Source organism: Pleurodeles waltl, chromosome 4_1 (genome assembly GCF_031143425.1).
Source record: "Pleurodeles waltl isolate 20211129_DDA chromosome 4_1, aPleWal1.hap1.20221129, whole genome shotgun sequence".
NCBI classification, from domain to species: Eukaryota; Metazoa; Chordata; class Amphibia; order Caudata; family Salamandridae; genus Pleurodeles; species Pleurodeles waltl.
The window spans coordinates 829,364,929-829,386,614 of record NC_090442.1 but is presented as its reverse complement, the minus strand read 5'-3'; the positions used below and the strand labels follow the sequence as shown (position 1 = coordinate 829,386,614).

The following is a 21,686-nucleotide window of genomic DNA, read 5'->3' as shown; positions in this document are numbered from 1 at the left end:
GCAGGTAAGTACCCGCGTCTTCGGAGGGCAGACCAGGGGGGTTTTGTAGGGCACCGGGGGGGACACAAGTCCACACAGAAATTTCACCCTCAGCGGCGCGGGGGCGGCCGGGTGCAGTGTAGAAACAAGCGTCGGGTTCGCAATGTTAGTCTATGAGAGATCTCGGGATCTCTTCAGCGCTGCAGGCAGGCAAGGGGGGGATTCCTCGGGGAAACCTCCACTTGGGCAAGGGAGAGGGACTCCTGGGGGTCACTTCTCCAGTGAAAGTCCGGTCCTTCAGGTCCTGGGGGCTGCGGGTGCAGGGTCTCTCCCAGGCGTCGGGACTTTAGGTTCAAAGAGTCGCGGTCAGGGGAAGCCTCGGGATTCCCTCTGCAGGCGGCGCTGTGGGGGCTCAGGGGGGACAGGTTTTGGTACTCACAGTATCAGAGTAGTCCTGGGGTCCCTCCTGAGGTGTTGGATCGCCACCAACCGAGTCGGGGTCGCCGGGTGCAGTGTTGCAAGTCTCACGCTTCTTGCGGGGAGCTTGCAGGGTTCTTTAAAGCTGCTGGAAACAAAGTTGCAGCTTTTCTTGGAGCAGGTCCGCTGTCCTCGGGAGTTTCTTGTCTTTTCGAAGCAGGGGCAGTCCTCAGAGGATGTCGAGGTCGCTGGTCCCTTTGGAAGGCGTCGCTGGAGCAGGATCTTTGGAAGGCAGGAGACAGGCCGGTGAGTTTCTGGAGCCAAGGCAGTTGTCGTCTTCTGGTCTTCCGCTGCAGGGGTTTTCAGCTGGGCAGTCCTTCTTCTTGTAGTTGCAGGAATCTAATTTTCTAGGGTTCAGGGTAGCCCTTAAATACTAAATTTAAGGGCGTGTTTAGGTCTGGGGGGTTAGTAGCCAATGGCTACTAGCCCTGAGGGTGGGTACACCCTCTTTGTGCCTCCTCCCAAGGGGAGGGGGTCACGATCCTAACCCTATTGGGGGAATCCTCCATCTGCAAGATGGAGGATTTCTAAAAGTTAGAGTCACTTCAGCTCAGGACACCTTAGGGGCTGTCCTGACTGGCCAGTGACTCCTCCTTGTTTTTCTCATTATTTTCTCCGGCCTTGCCGCCAAAAGTGGGGCCTGGCCGGAGGGGGCGGGCAACTCCACTAGCTGGAGTGTCCTGCTGGGTTGGCACAAAGGAGGTGAGCCTTTGAGGCTCACCGCCAGGTGTGACAATTCCTGCCTGGGGGAGGTGTTAGCATCTCCACCCAGTGCAGGCTTTGTTACTGGCCTCAGAGTGACAAAGGCACTCTCCCCATGGGGCCAGCAACATGTCTCGGTTTGTGGCAGGCTGCTAAAACTAGTCAGCCTACACAGATAGTCGGTTAAGTTTCAGGGGGCACCTCTAAGGTGCCCTCTGGGGTGTATTTGACAATAAAATGTACACTGGCATCAGTGTGCATTTATTGTGCTGAGAAGTTTGATACCAAACTTCCCAGTTTTCAGTGTAGCCATTATGGTGCTGTGGAGTTCGTGTTTGACAAACTCCCAGACCATATACTCTTATGGCTACCCTGCACTTACAATGTCTAAGGTTTTGTTTAGACACTGTAGGGGTACCATGCTCATGCACTGGTACCCTCACCTATGGTATAGTGCACCCTGCCTTAGGGCTGTAAGGCCTGCTAGAGGGGTGTCTTACCTATACTGCATAGGCAGTGAGAGGCTGGCATGGCACCCTGAGGGGAGTGCCATGTCGACTTACTCGTTTTGTCCTCACTAGCACACACAAGCTGGCAAGCAGGGTGTCTGTGCTGAGTGAGAGTTCTCCAGGGTGGCATAAGACATGCTGCAGCCCTTAGAGACCTTCCTTGGCATCATGGCCCTTGGTACTAGAAGTACCAGTTACAAGGGACTTATCTGGATGCCAGGGTCTGCCAATTGTGGATACAAAAGTACAGGTTAGGGAAAGAACACTGGTGCTGGGGCCTGGTTAGCAGGCCTCAGCACACTTTCAATTGTAAACATAGCATCAGCAAAGGCAAAAAGTCAGGGGGCAACCATGCCAAGGAGGCATTTCCTTACAAATGGCGAATAGCGTCATTGCCTGTGATACTAACTCTTTCACTGCAAATCAAAAGAAAGGATTGGCAAAGCATTTCTTTAGCCAGTAACCCAGCACTTAGGCACTAGAATGACCAACATAGATTTGAAAGCACTGGAAGCTCATGATGGTGACATGACAGCTTCTCGTGAGGGTGTATATGGTAGTTAGTTGGGTACTGCCGAGTTATTCATAGTAACAAATCTCACCACATATGAGAAAAACAGCTTCCAAACCACCACTCCTTGTTTAGTATGGCAGACTTCCTAGTTCCATGGGTTTATCCATGGTGTTGGATTTACCCAGTTGCAGTTCTGTTGATCATATCCCTTTCACCATTCCATGCCCCACAGCAGATATTTACTTCCAAATTGTTAGTAATGAAATTTTGTAGTCAATTATGTTCTATTGTCTGTTGGCATTTAGCTGCATGATAAGATACTATAATCCAGCAATGAGAGCTTAAACCTCTATAGCAAGGGATCCAAGCATTTGAATGACGATTTGTGTTCCACTTTGAATGAGCGGTACGCTTATGGTATAGGAATTGGTTGACATTTTGTTGTCTATGTTGAACTGTATCAGGCCTTGGAATGTCTTTTTTTATGTGGAAATGTTATACTTTAGGTCTTGCGTGTACAGTTGTGATTCCACTACGTACTCCTCATATACTACAAACATTCTGATGAAAGTTTATTTTGAATGAAGATTGTCTTTCCTTTCTTTTTTTTGTGTTTATGTAATTAATGGTCATATGGTACTCTGTAATTTATTTAATAAACAAAAAAAGTAAATGGGAATGTTTACTTTCTCAAATAGTGGACCTTGTGTACCAGGCCACTCATTAACTGAGGGCCTTATACACATCACCCACCCCTTCGCTCTCCTTCAGCCCCCTGGACGTCCTGCCGCACTGTACCCCTCATCTCTGCCGAACTTCCTCTGTCCAAGTCTGGCCAAGCATTTATATGGACCTGTTAGTGTGCCTGGGCCGATCCTGGAATCATCATCTTTTTCCACACAGGGGCATAACGCTGACCCATGCATCCCTGATGATGTGGTTAGCGGTGGAGAGTGATCAGCCCTTCGGAGGGGGTGGAGGGAGGCTCATCTGGCTAAAGACCAAAGAAGATCTGTGTCATTTGGGTGACAAAGGTCCCCTCTTCACATTCTGCAAGGGCACCATCATATTGGGTTACACCATTGGTCCCATTGGAGCCTAGTCGCCCGCCAAAGGCATTTCTAGCAGTTGCCTGCCCTTCCCATGGCTTCTTGTTGGTAATCATGTGTTTCCAGCCCCCCGTGGCCCAGTCATGCATCCTTTATGCCAGTCACAATTGCTGCCTCTTTACCCTCGGTTGCTCCTCTGTCTACTACTGACATTTTTCTTTTTCCATTATCTTTCTGCTGTCTCCCGTCTCTCATGTGTCAGCTACCATCCTTTCGTCTCTCGCCCCGCTGTCTACTGTCTGCTTCTTTTCTTTTGTTAGGTCTGTTTGTCCCTCCTCTGTTCTCTCCCAAGCAAATGTTAGAACAGGTGTCCGAGGAGAAATGTTGGCTGTTAGTGATCCTCTGCTTGCAAACGCGGGCAGGCACAAAGAAGCACAGTCTATTTCAAATGCACAGATCATCTCCCTGATTCTGGCCTTCTGTTTGCCATCCTTTCTTACTGGTTGGGGATACACCTATTCCTTACTGAATCCTGGATTTCAGTAGTTACCTATCAGTGTTTTTGTGTTATGGTGCCCCTTTTCTCCAGAAATCTTTAATGAAATATTATACAAACAGACATATCATTGGCTCTCTCTTGTACTTGAAAGATGTGTGCTTGTTGCAAAGAAGGTGCGTCATCCTAATTTATTTTCCAAAAATGCCATTGTTCAGGGATGCATAGCTTCCTAAGATGTGAAGTAAATTGGATAGGATTGTAAAATATGACATGTATCTAGTTGTAACTGTTGGTTAACTATACAGTTTACGGTGTGGTTGTAATCGCTTATCTTTTGAATTATTTTGAGCAGGTAATGTGGACCGGCTTACCTTGCGAAAACTTTCACCTTCTTATTTGTTGTGCTATCCTGGAATCTGAAAAACCGAATATAATGGATCAGAATTATGGTTTCAATGAAATCCTTAAGGTAAATACTTTTGTATTTGTTTGCTTGCCTTATAATGCCGTCGTCATGCAATTGATCCCTTTATTTTCCCTCAGGCATAAGCAATCAAACATGTTAATAAGACAAACCACTAAAACAGGGTTGCAGATGTTACTCCACTGTGGCACTAACAAGAGAAAAGTGGATTAGAAATATGGAATATTTGCACAGATACATTTCTAATGATATAATCTATGATTGACTGACATTCTGTTGAACAATTAGAAACATAGCAAAATTTAGTATGAAGGAACAATCTAAAATATGGTGGATTTTCTAAGGTCATAAGTTTAGGGTTATGGGTCGAAAGGGTTATTATAAGGCATAACAAAGGTGTCCATCCAAAAGACTCAAATTTATGTGAATTTTAGATATGGAAAATATTCCATATTTTTCAAATGTTTATAATGTGTCTTTGCTCTTGTGCACAGTCGTTTAGAAGAAAAACTAACAGGACAGCTCCAGAAACAGGCCCTCAACCTTTATGAGTAATTTTACAACCATTTCTAATATATACATCTTTGTATTAAAATGATTTTACAGATCATTGTTTGAAATTCAGTCGGTGCTAGCCTCCCAGAGTTTAGTAGTGGCAGCTTTGGAATATTGTTCTGTCCTCAGTTCCACATGACTTAGTTCCAATTTGTAGCATTTAAAAACCAGGCTGGCCCAGCTTGATTCTCTCATATTTCGAGATATAAATACTTTGGTTGTAAAATACACCTTAGATATCTGTATAAGCCAGGTATGAAGCCAGCTGTTCTTGAGTCTGCACGACTAGCAAAAGCACCACATATAAATACAATTTGGTTACTGCATGACATGCATGCCAACAAACGTACCCTTTTAGACTGAACCACACATTTTAGTAATTTTTATGTCGACTCCATCACCATATTGTGAAGCCTGCAAATTCTAGTTCCAGTGATGCCCCCATTTTTTCCTTCAGAGTAATTAAGTTAATATAGCGGCTTGAAACACAGAGGTCCTAGGTCTCCAATAGGATTCCTGCTACGGCTTACAAATGTGATCCCATGAATTCGACAAAACATGTATGTCCATTTTTGCAAGTTCTTCATCAAGCCAATCAAGGTTCAACTGCCCATAGTCCTTGGCAGTGCTCCGTTATGCATTAGTTTTACGAAAAGGGTTTTTTGTTGGCCCAAAGCAACTGCAGACTCATCGTATTACTGGATGTCAAAGTCAGATAATTTAGCCATGGCCTTCTTGAAAGTCAGTGTCTTCCACTTGCATTGATAGAGTTGCAGAACAATAGAAAACATTTAGTCCCTATCAATGCTAATCCTCCCTTACGCGTGCAAAATAAGAGTTTTTGCTTGTTTTATCGATTATGCACCTGTGTTGGTGGGACCAATACAGGTTGGCTTAGGGACTCAGCATTTTCCATCTCTACTTGTCGCAATATTCTTCTGTATCAAATACATGGATAAGAATCAAATTGGGAGATGGTACTTCTTTATCTAACAAAGTTTACATAAACTCAGCTTGAAACATGGTTGTTCCTTAGCACCCCTGTTTAATTTTTACACTTATGAGTTATGGAACTAAGAACTAAGTGCAACTAGACCTTTTTTACAAAGCTTCTGAACCACATTATGATGGGTTTTCAGAGGTTATGCACAGCTTTATAAACCTATAATGAAGCAAGACAATACGATCGACCTTGAAAAAAACAATATCACTTATCACCAGTGTTTTCGCAGACACTGTAAAACTGGAAGCTCGAATGCACATAACTGATAGTTGGCTTCACTATCCTAGGGACTTCAGTTTGAGGAGATTGATGGTCATGAGACACAAACGTGTTCTGTCACAAGTAAATTTGCCATGCTTGTTTATGTAATAATACGTTTATATTGAAAGATGCCTTGCTCGATCGAGTGTACAATCTGTTTACTTTGTAATTCAAGCAACTTTTTTTTTATCCGACTTGATATAAAGGAGGGATGCTATTAAAGTACTTGACCTGGCCAGCGTTCACTTTATCTCTCCTTGTTTGGTCTTCTGGCCTCAATCAGTCGCTGTCATGCCTATAGTTTAGTTTAATTCAGCAGTCTTTGGCACTGTGAGCTTAGTTTTTGAAAACGTGTCATCCCCAGCTGTCATTGGGTTGATATGGCACAAAATATCTTATAAATTGTAGGATACACAGCAAGCATTTTGCAGCTATTTCAACTCTGCATTGGCCGATGTTGAGGTCAAGCAGGAATAGGAAATAGGAGCTTGAAGGAGACATTGAGGGCTAAGGCCGTGATTTAGATATCGGGGTACATTATTTACTCTGTCAGAGCGAATGAGTTAAATGCTTGTTGTCCTCAAAGAGTAACTGTACTCCACATTTAGAGATGTCCGGTGGCCCAGCGGATAGCTCTTAACATTGACAGGAACCAATTTCAAGATAGTTCCTTTAATTTATTAAAAGTTTGACGGATGGCTCCATCAACATGATGGTACCGTCTGCCAAACTTTTAACATGTCTTTGTATTTTCAAAAACAAAATCCCAAAGTGTTTAAATTAAAAACTAATGACCTACACACCAGGGAGTGTGAGGGGTGTCTCCCATGGTGTGGGGGCCATATTGCAGTTTTCACTGCCCCTGACTGCCAGGTTTTACCATGCTGTGACGGACAGTGAAAACTAGCCATTCAACCTCCAACTCTCAATTTAGTGTTCTAATGGCCATAACTGTGACAGCCGGTTCTCCATTGGCCTGTCCAAGTGGTAAGTCAACGGCAGATATAGAGTAATCTTCGTCGCTGACATACTTGAGGTCCGCTCATCTGTAAATCAAGTGAACGGACCTTCAGTTAGGCAGCGAGGGTACTCCTCCAGCTTTGCAATGGAGCACTCTCTCTACCAAATCTGCCCCCAGTTGGTTTTAGAAGTTCTGAGCAGGATCTTCAACAGTGTTCTGATAAGAACAATATTGCACAGTGAGGACATTACATATTCAGTGGTTATCACTGACATACTTGCATGCTCCCATTTCAAAAGTCTTGTGTTATAAGTTTATTTCTATCATTTTTTCCCAAGCTCCTTTACGTGAGATACGGATAGCATGGGCAGGAAAGTGTGCAGAGTGTATGATATTAAAACTGAATTCCTGGTTCAGAATTTGTTTGGGACATGGACAGCCGCTAAGTTCTTTTGCAAAATTTGCAAATCTGCCATTTAAATGGTTATCTCAACTGTTGATATAATCAAGTATTTAGGATCTCATAAAGTCTATCCTGAATCTAAGGAAATACCCTAATATGTTGAAGTTAAATATACTTTTTCTAAAGATAAACTTGGTGTTGTCATTGTATTTTATCAAATTGATTTTAACTGTAAATAATAAATCTCATTTTAATTTTTCAATGCATAATTTGTATCGTTTTAGCACATTAACGAACTGTCCATGAAACTTGATGTTGATGATGTCCTGTGTAAAGCAGAAGCAATTTGTTTGCAGATGATGAAATGCAAGGTAAAGTATGAACATGCTGAACTATATAGGAATAAATATGAGGTGGGGATTTACTGCAGTGTTTACTTGAATTGCTATTGATATCATGCAAAACACTACAAGACATCACAAATTCTATCATCTTTTTTGTGTCTTCCTGTTGGAAATGACCCTTTCTGCATGGTTATCCCCATATCTTTGCCTTCCTTCTCCCCTTTTTTGCTAAATCCATTTTTGTTAGCTTTAGGACTCTGAGCACTTTACCACTGATGGCCCTTAAAACATGGTGATATTGGCTTAGTCTCAATTGGCATATTTAATTTACTTACAAGCCCCTACTAAAGTGTGCTGCCTGTAACCTAAATGCTATAAGTGGGCCTGCAGCAATGATTGTACCAACCATTTTAGTAGCCCTTTAAACATGTCTCAGGGTTGCTATTTCGAAACCTTTCATTTTGACCTAACAAGGTAAACCTCTTGCCAGGCCCAAAAGTGTAATTTTTAAATGAGAAGAGATAACCCCTCAGGCTTGGTGTCTCTGGAATCACAATTTAAAATCCTAACTTATGGTGAAGTAGGATTTTAAATTGGAAGTCTGAAAATGTCACTTACAGGAAATTATCATTTTCTTATCTGAAATATTTAGTGCCTGCAGCCTGTCTCTGGTATTGTGCCTGGGTATAGCTGGCAATCAGGCTTTGTTTATTCCTCCTAGACAGCCACACACAATGGGAGCTTAGGCGTGACTTAATTGGCTATCACTGGCAGGATGGGAGGGATGAGCTGGCACAGGCTCACTTACACCTGAATAGTCTGTGTCCTTTCCAAACACAAAGGGACAAACAGCCCTGTATTGTCACTCCAGCCAGCTTGGAGCCAGGGCAGAGGAGGCACTTCAAACCCCTGTCTAGAAGTTTCTCCCACCTTCTAGAACCAGAGCACTAGGGTATAAATACTATACCTCAGGCAACACTACTTCAGTACATTCCTGAATTATGCATACTCTACAAGGAAGGAGGAATGCTGTGCTGCTGAAGGACTGCCAGTCTGCTGTCCTGCAATCTGCAGGATGTCTGCTTTGATGTGCTGACCTACTTCCTGTTGCCCTCATGCCTGGCTGAGAAGGACTGGCCCTGTATCTCCTGAACGCGGAGTGTCTCCAAGGGCTTGTTGGCTGGCCTCCTGATCTGAATTCTCAGGGACATAACAGGCTTCCAGCCTCCTTGTATCTGCACCTGGACTCTGCCATCTGTAAACTGTGAGTCTACCCTGCCAAGTGGTGGCATCCCAGCCCTGGACCCTTGGAAATGGGCCTCATTTGCTTGCCAGTGGAACCAACACATCTTCTCTGCTGAGCGATCCATCTCCGATCATAACCAAAGCATCTCCTCTGCTGTACTGTGCACCCCAGGTAAAACCACCACATCGCCTCTGCTGCATGGTTTGGCTCTGTTTCAAAGTCCTGCATCGCCCATCGCAGTTTTCAGAACTGACGCGTCACCCTGGTGGTGCAGCCCATCCACATCCCAAGTCCTTAGATCTCTTGTCGATGGCGGTTTCCAAGCCAGACTCTGCATCGAGCCTCGCAACTCCTCTGAACCGACTCATTGCCAGCTGCACATCGCATCCCTGACACCAAACTTCGCATCACAAGTCCACTGGATTCTCTACGACGCTACTGGACCTTGCAGCCGTGCCGCATCTGGGAACCGACACATTGTTTGGTCTGCGGTCGCATCTTCAACATGGAACCACGCAACACTGAACAATCAGGATTTAAGTTTTTCTGTTCAGTGGGCCAAACTAGGGTCGCTGTAGCTGGCTTGTGCTCTATCGTGGTCGGCATTAACTTGTCCAGTCCGGTGCAACCAGATATTCCCAGTAGCGTTTATGCCTTTTGGTGCTATTTTTACTAAAAACGTAAAAATTCAGTGTCTCTGTTTCTACTAATTAGCTTTTTGTTGTTTTTGTTCTTGTTTTATTTATTTAAAAAAATACTCTATTTTTCTACCTATGTTGAGGCCCCTTTTGTGGTGTGTTATCTGATAGATTCTTCTAGCTGCAGATTCTTTACCTTTGAATTTCTCCAGGTGTCAGACTGGAACCGTAAACTTTTGCTTGAGCAATACCCCTGTGCGTGCTGTCTGCTGACTCTGTTCGGTTCTGCGTGGCATCATCAGCGTCGTTCGCACCAGCACCAGATGTGAAGTCGTGGTCACTGTAATAGGTGCCACCTAGGCACGCAGACGTCAGCTCATTTCTTTCTGCTCCACTTAGTGCAGATCCGGAGAGAGCTACCCTTCTGTCGCTTTTTGACTGGCCTTTTTTATGTTTTGTCATAGTTTTTTGTTGTTGGTGTGTCGAGGATGGCAGCCAGGAAGGCAGGGTTTAACCTTCTGGCGCCTGTCACCGTGCAATGTTGGTTACGGATCCTCACCTCATCTGCCTCTTGTGCTCAGACTGCCGGGCCATGGCACTGAAAGCTTTGAGAGAGCGGACCTTTAAGTTGCTTGCAGCCCATCAGTCAACACCAGCAGTTGAGAAGGAAGTTACAGGACTGCTCCAGGAGCCCCAAGTCCTCTTCATCACACTCGAGGTCCTCTGGACACTTGGGGGAAGAGGCACAAAAAGAAGAAGTCCAAGCAGACTTAGACTTCACCTTGTCTGTCAGCCGGCACAACGAGCGGTGAACATTGGTGATCCCGGCACGGTTCTGTGGAGCCATTGCCTCGGCTCAGATGGGGTCTCATGGATCCGACTCTGGATCCGAACCAGCACCGGTCGTGCTCAAGTGACCTTCTCCGGCACCAATCCCGATGCAGATGCTCCTGGCTGCACCAGGCCCACTCTAATTCCAGATGATACGGAACGGTGCCAACAGGTGCCAGATCATTGCCTGAGCCTTATTTGTCACAGCCAGTCATGGGAGAAGATTGAGAGGTGTCACTGGACCCTTTAGAACACCGGTTAGAAAGATCTTTGGACTGGTATGGGAAACAAGAAGAGACCAATGGACTGGACACCTCTCCAGATACTGGCTTGCTCTCTCCCCCCCACTGTGGCTATGGAGGAGGGAGCTTCCCATGCAATGGTGGAGTGTAGGGCAGCAGAGATCCTCAAACTACCCTCAGTGGCTGTCAAGATAAACACTTGACTGAAGTGCTTCAGCCTGGGGCTTCTACTTCGGAACCCCCCCTGCCCTTTAACAAAGCACTTACTGACATCCTGATGGGAGCTTGGTCCAAGCCAGCACAGGGGCTCCTGCATATAGGACAATCACTTGCCGCCATCGCCCTGCACTGGGCCACCCTAGTTTCCTCAGCCAAAACCCCACCCCTGAGAGCTTGGTGGTCCAAGCCTCAACTTCTCATGGCGCACTCCCTTCCGCTCCCCCAGACACGGAATCCAAGAGGCTGGACTATCTTGGGAAGATGTTTCTTCCACCAGCTTGGCACTGAAGATGCTTATTGGGCCATTTCTCACACATCACACATAATTTAATATACGGTTGGGTAGTTGCTGCCTCAGGTCCCGGAGGAGGCTCGGACCCTACGCTCCTAATCAGTAAAAGATGGGTGGGATGCATCAAAGTTCACCATTCGGTGTAGCCTGGATACAACTGACTTGCTGTGCAGAGGAGTTGCGTCGATAGTGGCCTTATGGCTCCATGCCTAGCTGAGAACATCTGTTTTTTCGGGGGATGTCCAGGAAAATCTTATGGACATGGCTTTCGATGGGACGCACTTGTTTGGTGACAAGGCAGACTCGGCGCTGGAGCACTTTAAGGACTCTTGGGCTACAGCCAAGTCATTGGGCCTCTTGGCAACCCCTCATCTGCCTTTTGCCCATTTCTCGGATATGGAAGGAGCATAGCACTGCGCCAGCCCTATGGCAGCCACCGACCTGCACAACCACCCCAGGCTATGCGAGGACGTGGGCACAGTGCCTTCAGACCTAACAGGTCTGGAAGCCAGAAGTCACCCACCACCCAGCTCCTGGCAGCCTCAAAGCCCTCCTAGTTTGTTTCTGCAGGACCATACTTGCCCAGTTGGAGGGAGAATTCAACATCATCTCCTCCACTGGCAGTCCGTTACATCGGATGCATGGCTCTTGCAGATCCTTCGGAAGGGCTATGCCCTGCCTTTCCAACCCTTTCCTCCACCCATACCACCAACGTCTGAATGGCTGACGGATGATCATTTGTCTCTGTTCTGAGAGGAAGATACTGCTATCTTGGCCAAGGGAGTCATAGAAAAGGTCCTGCTATTATAAGTAGGCAGTGGTTGTTATTCCTGCTACTTTCTGACACCTAAAAAGAACAAGGGTCTTCCTAGTACTCTAAACCTATTGTAGACCTACAGGCAGTAAATCTCTTCCTCAGGAAGTCAAATTATAAGATGCTCATTGTAACAGGGTTCCCGGCACTCTTGAAGCTCACGCGCGATTGGGGCCGATAGAGAAGTGCCCCATGGGCACTTCAGAGAGTATTGCGTCCATACGAAGTGACGCCAATCAAAAACAGGAAGAGGACGTGCGGTGCAAAGAGACGAAGGAAGACGGAGAGGACATGGACGAGCGAGCTGAGGAGAGAAAACAACGGAGGCAAGAGGAGGAGGCCCTCGTTTGCTTTGAGCCAGCAGGGAGACAACAGACAGCACAAACGAGCGGAGAGGAAACCCTTGAGAACAACGACTCGACCGAAGTGAAGACCGAAAGCAGCAGCAGATTCAGTTCATCTTGCTGCTATTTGGCCTCACCAGTGCCCCTTGGGTGTTCGCAAAGGTGATGGCGGTGGTCGCAGCTCATCTGCGCAGGTCAGGGGTTTCAGTCTTCCCCTACCTCGATGAAGGCGAACTTGCCCCAGGCAGTTGTCTCCCACAGACTACATCGAACCTTCTGCATTCACTGAGGTTCACCATAAACGTGCCAAAGTCACACCTGACTCCCTCTCAGACGCTGTCTTTCACATGGTGCAGTTTCAGGCTTATCCTCATCAGCAGCTATTCTAGGCTGTGATACCGATGTTTCAGTCTCTGTCCTGGTTTTCAGATGAGACTGACAATGAGTCAGCTGGGCCTCATGACCTCCTGCATCCTGCTGGTAAATCTTGCCAGATGGCATATGCAGGCTCTGCAGCGGGACCTGAAGTTCCAGTGGGCACAGCATCAGGGAAATCTCTCTGATTACGTCCAGATCTCGGAGGGAACTGCAAAAGACCTGCCGTCATCGATGATGATCCGCTATTGGGTCAAAGGCAGGCACATCTCCCTTCCCAAACAGACCTCACAATAGTGACAGATGCGGCTTTTTTGGGATGGGGCGGCCATCTGGGAGAGGTGGCGATGAGAGGCCTCTGGTCTCCGGCGGAAGCGAGGCTCCACATCAGCCTGTTCGAGCTTTGGGCAATTAATCTGGCATTGAAGGCATTTCTTTCCTCTATCAAATAGAAGTTACTGCAGGTGTTCACAGACAACACCACCGCCATATGGTACTGCAACAAGCAGGGCAGGGTGGGTTCGTGGACCTTTTGTAAGGAGGCTCTTTGCCTCTGGACATGGCTGAAACAGCAGGACATAACCCTGGTGGTTCAACACCTGGCAGGTTCTCTGAAGGCCATGGCAGACAAACTCAGCCATTGATGCAGGGTGGATCACGAGTGGCGTCTCCAACCAGAGGTGGTGCAAGGTCTCTTTTAGCAGTGGGGAGAGTCTTGGTTAGACCTATTCACCCCCGAACATGAATTGTCACCAGTATTGGGTGTTGGAATTTCAAAGGCGGCAATTGCTCGGCAACGCTTTTCGTTATGATTTGAGTTCAGGCCTCCTGTACGCCTTTTCACCCATACCACTCCTGCCCAAGAAGATCAAGAATAACCGGGCCCAAGTAATCCTTGTGGCTCAGGAATGGGCATGGAGAGTCTGGCATCCCGAGCTTCTGAAGTTGAGCATCGATCCTCCTATCAAACTGCCCCTTCTGGATGATCTTCTGTCGCAGCAGCAGGGGAGGGTTCTCCACCTGAACCTGTCAAATCTGTGCCTTCATGCGTGGAGGTTGAGCGGCAACAGTTGACAGCCTTCCACCTTCCTCCCGTAGTCTATAATGTTATTTTAGCAACCAGACGTTCCTTCACAAAAGAGGTATATGCCTGCTGTTGGCAAAGATTTGTAAAATATTGTACAGAGAAATCTTTAGATCTGCTTTCTGCTGCTCTCTCTGATGTTCTTCTTTTCATTCTATCTCTTGCCTTGCAGGGCTCTGCTCTAGGCACTCTGAAGGGCTGTCTGTCTGCTCTATCTGTTTTTCTGTGGCTGCCTGATCAATCCTCTTTATTTGAGTCTTATCGTGAATAGGTTTTTTAGAGGGCTTGTACATATGCTTTCCCCTACGCCTGTTATCATGACTCCATGTGAAGTTCTCACATACCTCATGTGTGCTCCCTTTGAGCATCTGCACCATTGTCCCCTCTGGCTTCTTACCATCAAGACAGCCTTCTTAGTTGCAATAATATTTGCTTAGAGGGTGAGTGAGCTGCAGGCCTCTGTTAGACCTGACAGCCTTATGGTGGTCATCCCCAACTTTTTGCCTGCCTGCCTGCCTCCCTCCCTCCACTTTTCTGACACTGGTTTTGCTGGTTTTAGGACTCTTCGCGCACTACCACTGCTAATCAGTAATAAAGTGCATATGCTATCTCCCTTAAAACATGGTAACATTGATTCATACCCGAGTGACATACTTGATCTACGTGTAAGTCCCTAGTAAAGTGCACTACATGTGCCCCGGGCCTTTAGATTGAATGCTACTAGTGGGCCTGCGGCACTCGTTGTGCCACTCTCATAAGTAGCCCATTAACCATGTCTCAGGCCTGCCATTGCAAGGCCTGCGTGTGCAGTTTCACTGCCACTTCGACTTGGCATTTAAAAGTACTTGCCAAGTCCCCTTTTCTACATATAACTCACCCCTAAGGTAGGCCCAAGGGAACCCATAGGGCAGGGTGCTGTGTAGATGAAAGGCAGGACATATACCTATGTGTTCTATATGTCCTGGTAGTGGAAAATTCCTAAATTCGTTTTCCACTACTGTGAGGCCTCCTCCTTCCATAGGCTGACATTAGGGCTGTCCTCATATACGGTTTGAATGGTGGATTCTGATCAGAAAGGTGTCAACAGGTCGTTTAGTATGGCCAGAATGGTAATGCAAAATCCTGATTACTGGTGAGGTTCGATTTTATATTACTATTTTAGAAATGCCACTTTTAGAAAGTGGACATTTCTCTGCACTTAAAATCCATCTGTGCCTTACAGCCTGTCTCCAGTCCACGTCTCGGCTGGTTGACAGCTCCCTTGTGCATTTCACCCAGACAACCACAAACACAGGATACTCAGTCACACCTGCACTCGTCTGCATAATGACTGGGTCTTCCTGGGCTGGAAGGGCGGAGGGGCCTGACACTTACATTTCAAAGGATAGTGGCCTGCCCTCAAACAATGGACTATCAAACCCCTTACTGGGACCCTGGCAGACAGACCTGTACTGAAAGGGGAACTTGTGAACTTCAAAGCCACTCTTTGAAGTCTTCCCCACTTCAAAGGCACTTTTGAGTATATAACCTGGGTCCCTGACCCCACCAACTCGGACACTTCCTGGGACAGGCAAACCTGAACCAGAACCTGCAACCTGCCAAGAGGAGCTGCCTGGCTGCCCAAAGGACTCACCAGGACTGCTTTGCTGAGAAGGACTGCTGCCTTGCTGTTGCCCTGTTGCCTTGCTGGCCTCTGGCTCTGCTGTGGAGTGCTCTCCAAGGGCTTGGATTGAGCTTGCCTCCTGTTCAAGGAAACCCATTGTGTAGCAAAAATCGATGCACGCAGCCTGCCCCATGGTGAAAGAATCACTGCACCGCCTAACTGTAACGACGCAGCCCGGCTGCCTGAGTGGAAATCGTTGCAGCGCCTGCGTTGCAACCGGACCTTCGATGTACAGCCATACTGGATCGACGCATCTCCAAGCCGGAACGACGAAGCTCGATTTCCTCCATGCGGAATTGGCGCAGCGCCGGCCTTGCTACAGAAACTCTGATACATCGCCGTAACGAATCGACGGAGCACCTGTGACTTCATCCCTCACACCCAGGATTTCCACGCATCATCCCTGGGCGTCAAAAGACCCCGCATTGCAGTGAGGATCCAAGACTGCACGCCGGAAATCGATGCAAAGCAGTTGCAGCGTGGGAAGAATTGACGCATCATCTGTGTGCATCAGGAAATCCGACGCACGCCTTCCTTTTCCCACGCACCTCCTCTGCGGTCTTCGTGCGTGTAATTTTGACGCATACCAGGTACTTTGTGCACACAAGAAACATTTGTTGATTTCTAATGACTTAAGATTTCTTATCATTGCAAAAGTGATATTTCAACTTTCAAATCGTGATCGTTTTGGCCTTAATTTATTCAGATAAATATCTTATATTTTTCTAAACCTGTGTGGTGCACAAATACTTTACACATTGCCTTCTAAGTTAAGCCTGGCTGCTTAGTGCCAAGCTGCCACAGGATGGGCACCGGATAATTTGGGTTGTGTGTGACTTACCTTGACTAGGGTTGTGGTCCCTACTTGGACAAGGGTGTATTCCTCTGCCAACTAGAGACCCCATTTCTAATAGCCTCCATATCTCACAATATTTGCTGAGACGGTGGTGCTTTGCACCTGTGCCTTTTTTCTGCCAAAGGTGGTGACCCCATTTCATTAAGACAAACTGTCACCCTGCCCACCTTCTTTGCCCCTCTGCATCCCTATAAGAAAGAAGAGCGACTACACTGACAGGATCCAAAAAGAACGTTGTTCTACCTTGACCACACAAAAGAGTTCTGGGTGGACGACCAACTGTTTGTGGGATATGTGGGAGCAAAGAATGGTCGGGCAGTACAGAATCAAACCATTTCACTCTGGGTCATTCTCTGTATGAAGATCTGCTTCTCCCTGGCTTACAGGCCCATTCCACCACGAGATAAGCTGCAAACATGCTGTTAGCTCGTGAAGTCCCACTTCTGGACATCTGTCAGACAGCAACATGACCATCCTTGCACACGTTTGCCAAACACTACTGCCTGGACAGTCAGGTCCCACAGTCTGGGCATTTTGCACATTTGGTCCTACAGGACTTTCTAGTGTAAAAAATTTGTCCACAGCCCACCACCAGGGGCATATGGCTCGGGTATCTATTTAAAGGTAAGGAATCTGCAACTAGAAGTCTGTATCGGATCACCAAGTCACTTATCTTTGGTAATGCATTATCTGGTAGATACTCTATCTAGCTGCAGATTCCTTACACCCACCCATGCCTCCACGCTCTGCAGGCTCATTTGCAAGGGTCAGGGTGATCCCTTTCAGGATTCTAGTTTGGACACACATATGCACCAGTTCTATCTGATAGAGACTTGTAGCTGCAAATTCCTTACCTTAGAATTTCCTGGTGTCAGCTTGAAATATGGAATTTTTTGCTAAGCAGTACCCTGCGCGTGCCATTGGGTCGTGTCGTTCGGATCCGAGTGGCGTTGGAGGTGTCTGTGACGACACAGTCACCTATAAAGGCACCACCCCGACGAACGTACGTCAGTCCCTTTTCCCACAAACTTCCACACCAGAGTCATGGATAGAACCAACAGTTCGTCTGTGCAAAAATTAGGGCCCTGAAAGGGATAAACCCTAACCCTACTAGACATGTCCTCGTAGCATGGAGGCATGGGTGGGTTTAAGGAATCTGCAGCTACATAGAGTCTCTAGTAGCGAATGCGTTACCAAAGGTAAGTAATTTGTTCATCTGATAGAGACTTCTAGCTTCAGATTCCTTACCTTTGAATAGATACCCAAGCCATTACCTTCAGGCGGTGGGCTGCAGATAAATCCTCACACACTAGAAAGTCCTGTAGGACCAAACGGGCAAATGTGTCTGTCTTTCTGGACATGATTGTTCAGGCACTATTGTTTTGCAAACGTGTGCAAGGACGCCCATGTTGCTGCCTGACAAATATCCAGGACTGGAACTCCTTGTGCTAGTGCAGTGGTAGCAGCCTTGCCCCGGTAGAATGAGCCCTCAAGCCCTCAGGAGGCTGCTTCTTGGCCAGTGCATAGCAGATCTTAATGCAAAGAACAACCCAGCACAAAATGGATTGCTTCTGTACTGCCCGACCCTTCTTTGGTCCCACGTACACCACAAAGAGTTTGTCATCCACCCGGAACTCATTGTGTGGTCAAGGTAGAATAACAGTGCTCTTTTGGGGTCTAGATGGTGGATTTGCTCCTCTTCCTAAGAGGGATGCGGTGGAGCGAAGAAGGTGGGCAGGGTGATATTCTGGCCCAGATGAAATGGGGCACCACCTTGAGAAGTAAAGAAGCCGGTGTTCTGAGAACCACCTTGTCTTGAAACATGGTGAGATACAGTGGTTTAGATTAATGAGCCTGCATCTCAATCACCCTCCTGGCAGATGTTATTGCCACTAATAAGGCTGTCTTGATGGTGAGGAGCCGGGTGGGACAGTTGTGTAAGGGCACAAAGGAGCACACCTGAGAAATGTGAAGACCAGATTTAAATCCCATTGGGGCATAACAAAGGGTGTAGGGGGAAACGTATGTGGAAGCCCTTTGAGGAGTCTATGTACAATGGAAGAGCTGAAAAGTGAAAAATTCCGGATCCCAAGCTAACGTCAGGGGATTCTAAGGTAAGGAATCTGCAGCTAGATAGTCGCTACCAGATAATGCGTTACCGAAGGTAGTAACTTGTTCTTTAATGGCTCTGCGCTTCTGGCTTGGAAAGTTGTGATTAAAGTAACTGATGTCCACGTGCCTGGGTGGCACCTATATAGGTGACAAAACATCACATCCGGTATCAACAACGCCACGCGGAACCGAACGGAGCCACCCAACTGTGTGCGTAGGGTATTGTTTGAGCAAAATTTTCCGGATCCAGTCTGATGCCTGAGGAAATTCAAAGGCAAGGAATCTGCAACTAGATAGAGTCTCTGCCTGATAATGTGTTATCAAAGACAAATATCTTTTTCTTCACTGTGATACTGTTTGAAGAGTTGCACAAATACTTTCTACATTGCCTCTAGGTTAAGCCTGACTGCTCTGTGCCTAGCTAACATGGAGTTGGGCACAAGTTAATTTAAGGTTTGATTGTGTCTTATCATGACAAGGATTGTGGTTGCTGCTTGACTAGCCAACAACCCAATTACTTACTCTTCCCATTGGCCAAAGGTCAAAAGCAAAGCTGTCAAGATCCTCCGCAGCAGCTCCCAACTGACATGCGCCATTGCTTTTATTAGTGTATGACACATTTGGAAGGTATTCACCTTCAACCGTCTGCAGTGGTACTCTCTAACTGAACCAGCAAAAGAAAATCAAAAGTAAATATTCTGAGGATCCTCAAATCCCAGAGATCCCAATTTTCAAACACAAACAAGACTAGTCATAGGAACCTGGACTTTTCATTAGTCACAACCTCACAGTCATTGTTTAACTATAATTATTACGGTCAAGCTTCTGCATTCTGTATCTCTCCCACATTCCAGTTCTGGGCTTTCTGCACTCAGTATCCCTTCCACATTCCAATCCTGCACTCTCAATAATCTTGCCACATTTAAACCCAAATAAAGTAGTAGCTGACAATCCATGCTCAACCATATGACATACCAGGATGTGTTCTGCAATCAAAGCAATATCTGCTGATAAAACCCTATTAAAAAATGTCATAATATCGCTCCAAAATATCTGCACTGAAAGTCATCCACAGAACATGTGAGGATGATTGGCCCTAATTTCTCAACATGTATAACAGAAAATATGCTTTACTCCACAGTTGAACCCGTTGGGGTTATAATGTTCAAAATGAATGGAATGCAGTTATTCATATTTGGTTGCTCTACATCCTTTCTTAATAAACTCATAGTCTATTTAAAGGACCTCCTTCATTAAGTTGTTTGCTTCCTTTCTCCGTGTAGACACAGTTGGCATAAGCCAGTATACCTCCAGCTAATCCTCTGCCTTTCCTCAAATCCCCACCAATAGCATGTTTGATGAAGACCTTAGTATGAACCCCGGATAGAAACAGAGTCAAAAAATTATTTAAACTGTACAAGTGTGAAATTTGGCCAATGCTTTGTTTTTCCTGGAAATAGCATAAATTTGCATGCATACGAAAAAAGACCCCTCTTTTCTAGGAGTAATCTCAAGACTAGGGGGTACATATCTAAATCTCCAGCCTAAAAGTAGTTGCAGGAGTTCCTTGGGATTTCGAATGCACCGCCCCACAATGTATAGCACAGCTCCACAGCTATTTTTAGCTGCCCCTTCTTGAAAACAATCAGAGTTGGAAATTTTAACAAATATCATGTTGTGGATATTGTATGATAGAATATATTCAAAAAGAACATCCTGATGCAGGTGGGATGCAAAATGAGGCTGGATCCATTCCATACTAGTCGCTCAAAACTATTTCTGAAAGTTAGGTCTTACCAATAGCTTTTTTTTTTTTTTTGCAATAAGTATCCCTCTATTTGCCCAAATAAAGCTAACAATGTGAGATTCGACCTTCCTAAGGAACGGTACAGGAGCATCTGTAGGCACATTGTGATATAAAAAAACAGTGGTTGGTGAAGAAGAGTTATCTTAATGTAATTCACTCCCTATACTATCTCCCTGGAGGAAGCAGTTGGTTCCTATCCAGAAGCTGCTCTATCCAATCCCAAAATAAAGTAATTCCTTATTATTCAGAGGTATATTAACCTGTAAATACCTGTCGTCTGACGTTTCCTCATTGCTAACTCCGTGAACTGACCTACATTTCAACACATAACCTCTGTCTTTGTTGGTTAATTAAGAAATTGGAATATTAGTTAAGAAGGTAATAACGCACCTTAAGCAATACCCACAATCCCTGTTAGGCAGAATCGCTAAAGTAATTTAATTAACCTGAGCTTACCTCTTGAGCAGACATGCTTAACCTAGAGGCAGTGTATAAAGTATTTATTCAGTACCAAAACAGTAACGAAGTCAGAACACAACACAAGAAAAATCCCAAACCAATGTAGAAAGAGTAACTTTTAATAAATAAAATGACACCAGAACAACAAAAATCGAAATAGGTGGAATCCGGAGATATTAATTATTAAACTTTAAGGTTCAAAGTGGCGACATGCAGCGTTAAGTACCAACCATGGTCATCTGGTTGCACTTGACCACTACTTAGGCTTTAGGCACGAGTTAAGGCTGACTGTGATGAAGCACAGGTCAGATACAGAAACCAGATGCGACACAGTCAGAAGCTTTGAATGTAGTCTTAGCCTTTGGAATGGAAGTCACAAATCATCAGTGGGTTAAGGCAGCAGACTGTGGCCTAAGAGAGCTCCATGATGTTGGGTAGCCATTAGATGAGGTCCTGGTAAAGTGGCTGAAATCTGAATTTCCTGCTTAAAGAGGTTAGCTTGTCAATCAGATACTTTTGGCACCTTTGTCCAGAAATGATTTGTTCGTTTGGACTTAGTCAGTTCTTCAGTGCTTGGATTCTTCCAGCAGGGCAGGGCTGCTGGCTGTAGTCAAGGATGAATAGTTTTACTGCTTGGTCCTGCTGAATTGGATTTGTTGCTGCAGAAAAGCTTGGAGTGGGAAAAACCTGAATCTGCTGTCCAGTAGCAAAGCACCTTTGTCGAATGGGCTTGGCAAGTTGGTCCCAGCATTCTGGGGTCATTGAAACTAAAAAGTGTCCAAGTACCAGGTTTCAGGATTGTTAGGGAAGAGTGAACATTGACAAAGCCAAGTGTCCCAGGACCTTGGGGAGAGCACTTAGGAGTCACTCCAACAGACCCCACCAGCAGCGTTCAGCATTGGCCCAGTTTGAAATGGTCAGCTGTGCAGTTGCAGAAAAAGCCTCTTGTAGCTTGTAGTGTACCTCTACCTTGAACAGGAGCCTTAGGACCGTTTGAGCCAATTTCTTTGACCTAGGTACTAGA

General features: G+C 46.0%; 1 protein-coding gene across 2 annotated transcripts in view; it reads left to right on the top strand.

The window, feature by feature from the left end:
* The window catches only part of TBC1D15 (TBC1 domain family member 15), a 439,633-nt gene that overhangs the window by 412,846 nt on the left and 5,101 nt on the right, over positions 1 to 21,686 (top strand). For both annotated transcript variants that reach the window (XM_069229563.1, XM_069229562.1), the window contains 2 exons: positions 4,082 to 4,198; positions 7,621 to 7,707. In XM_069229563.1, coding sequence (XP_069085664.1) covers positions 4,082 to 4,198; positions 7,621 to 7,707 — 204 coding nt within the window. The remainder of the gene's footprint in view (positions 1 to 4,081; positions 4,199 to 7,620; positions 7,708 to 21,686) is intronic.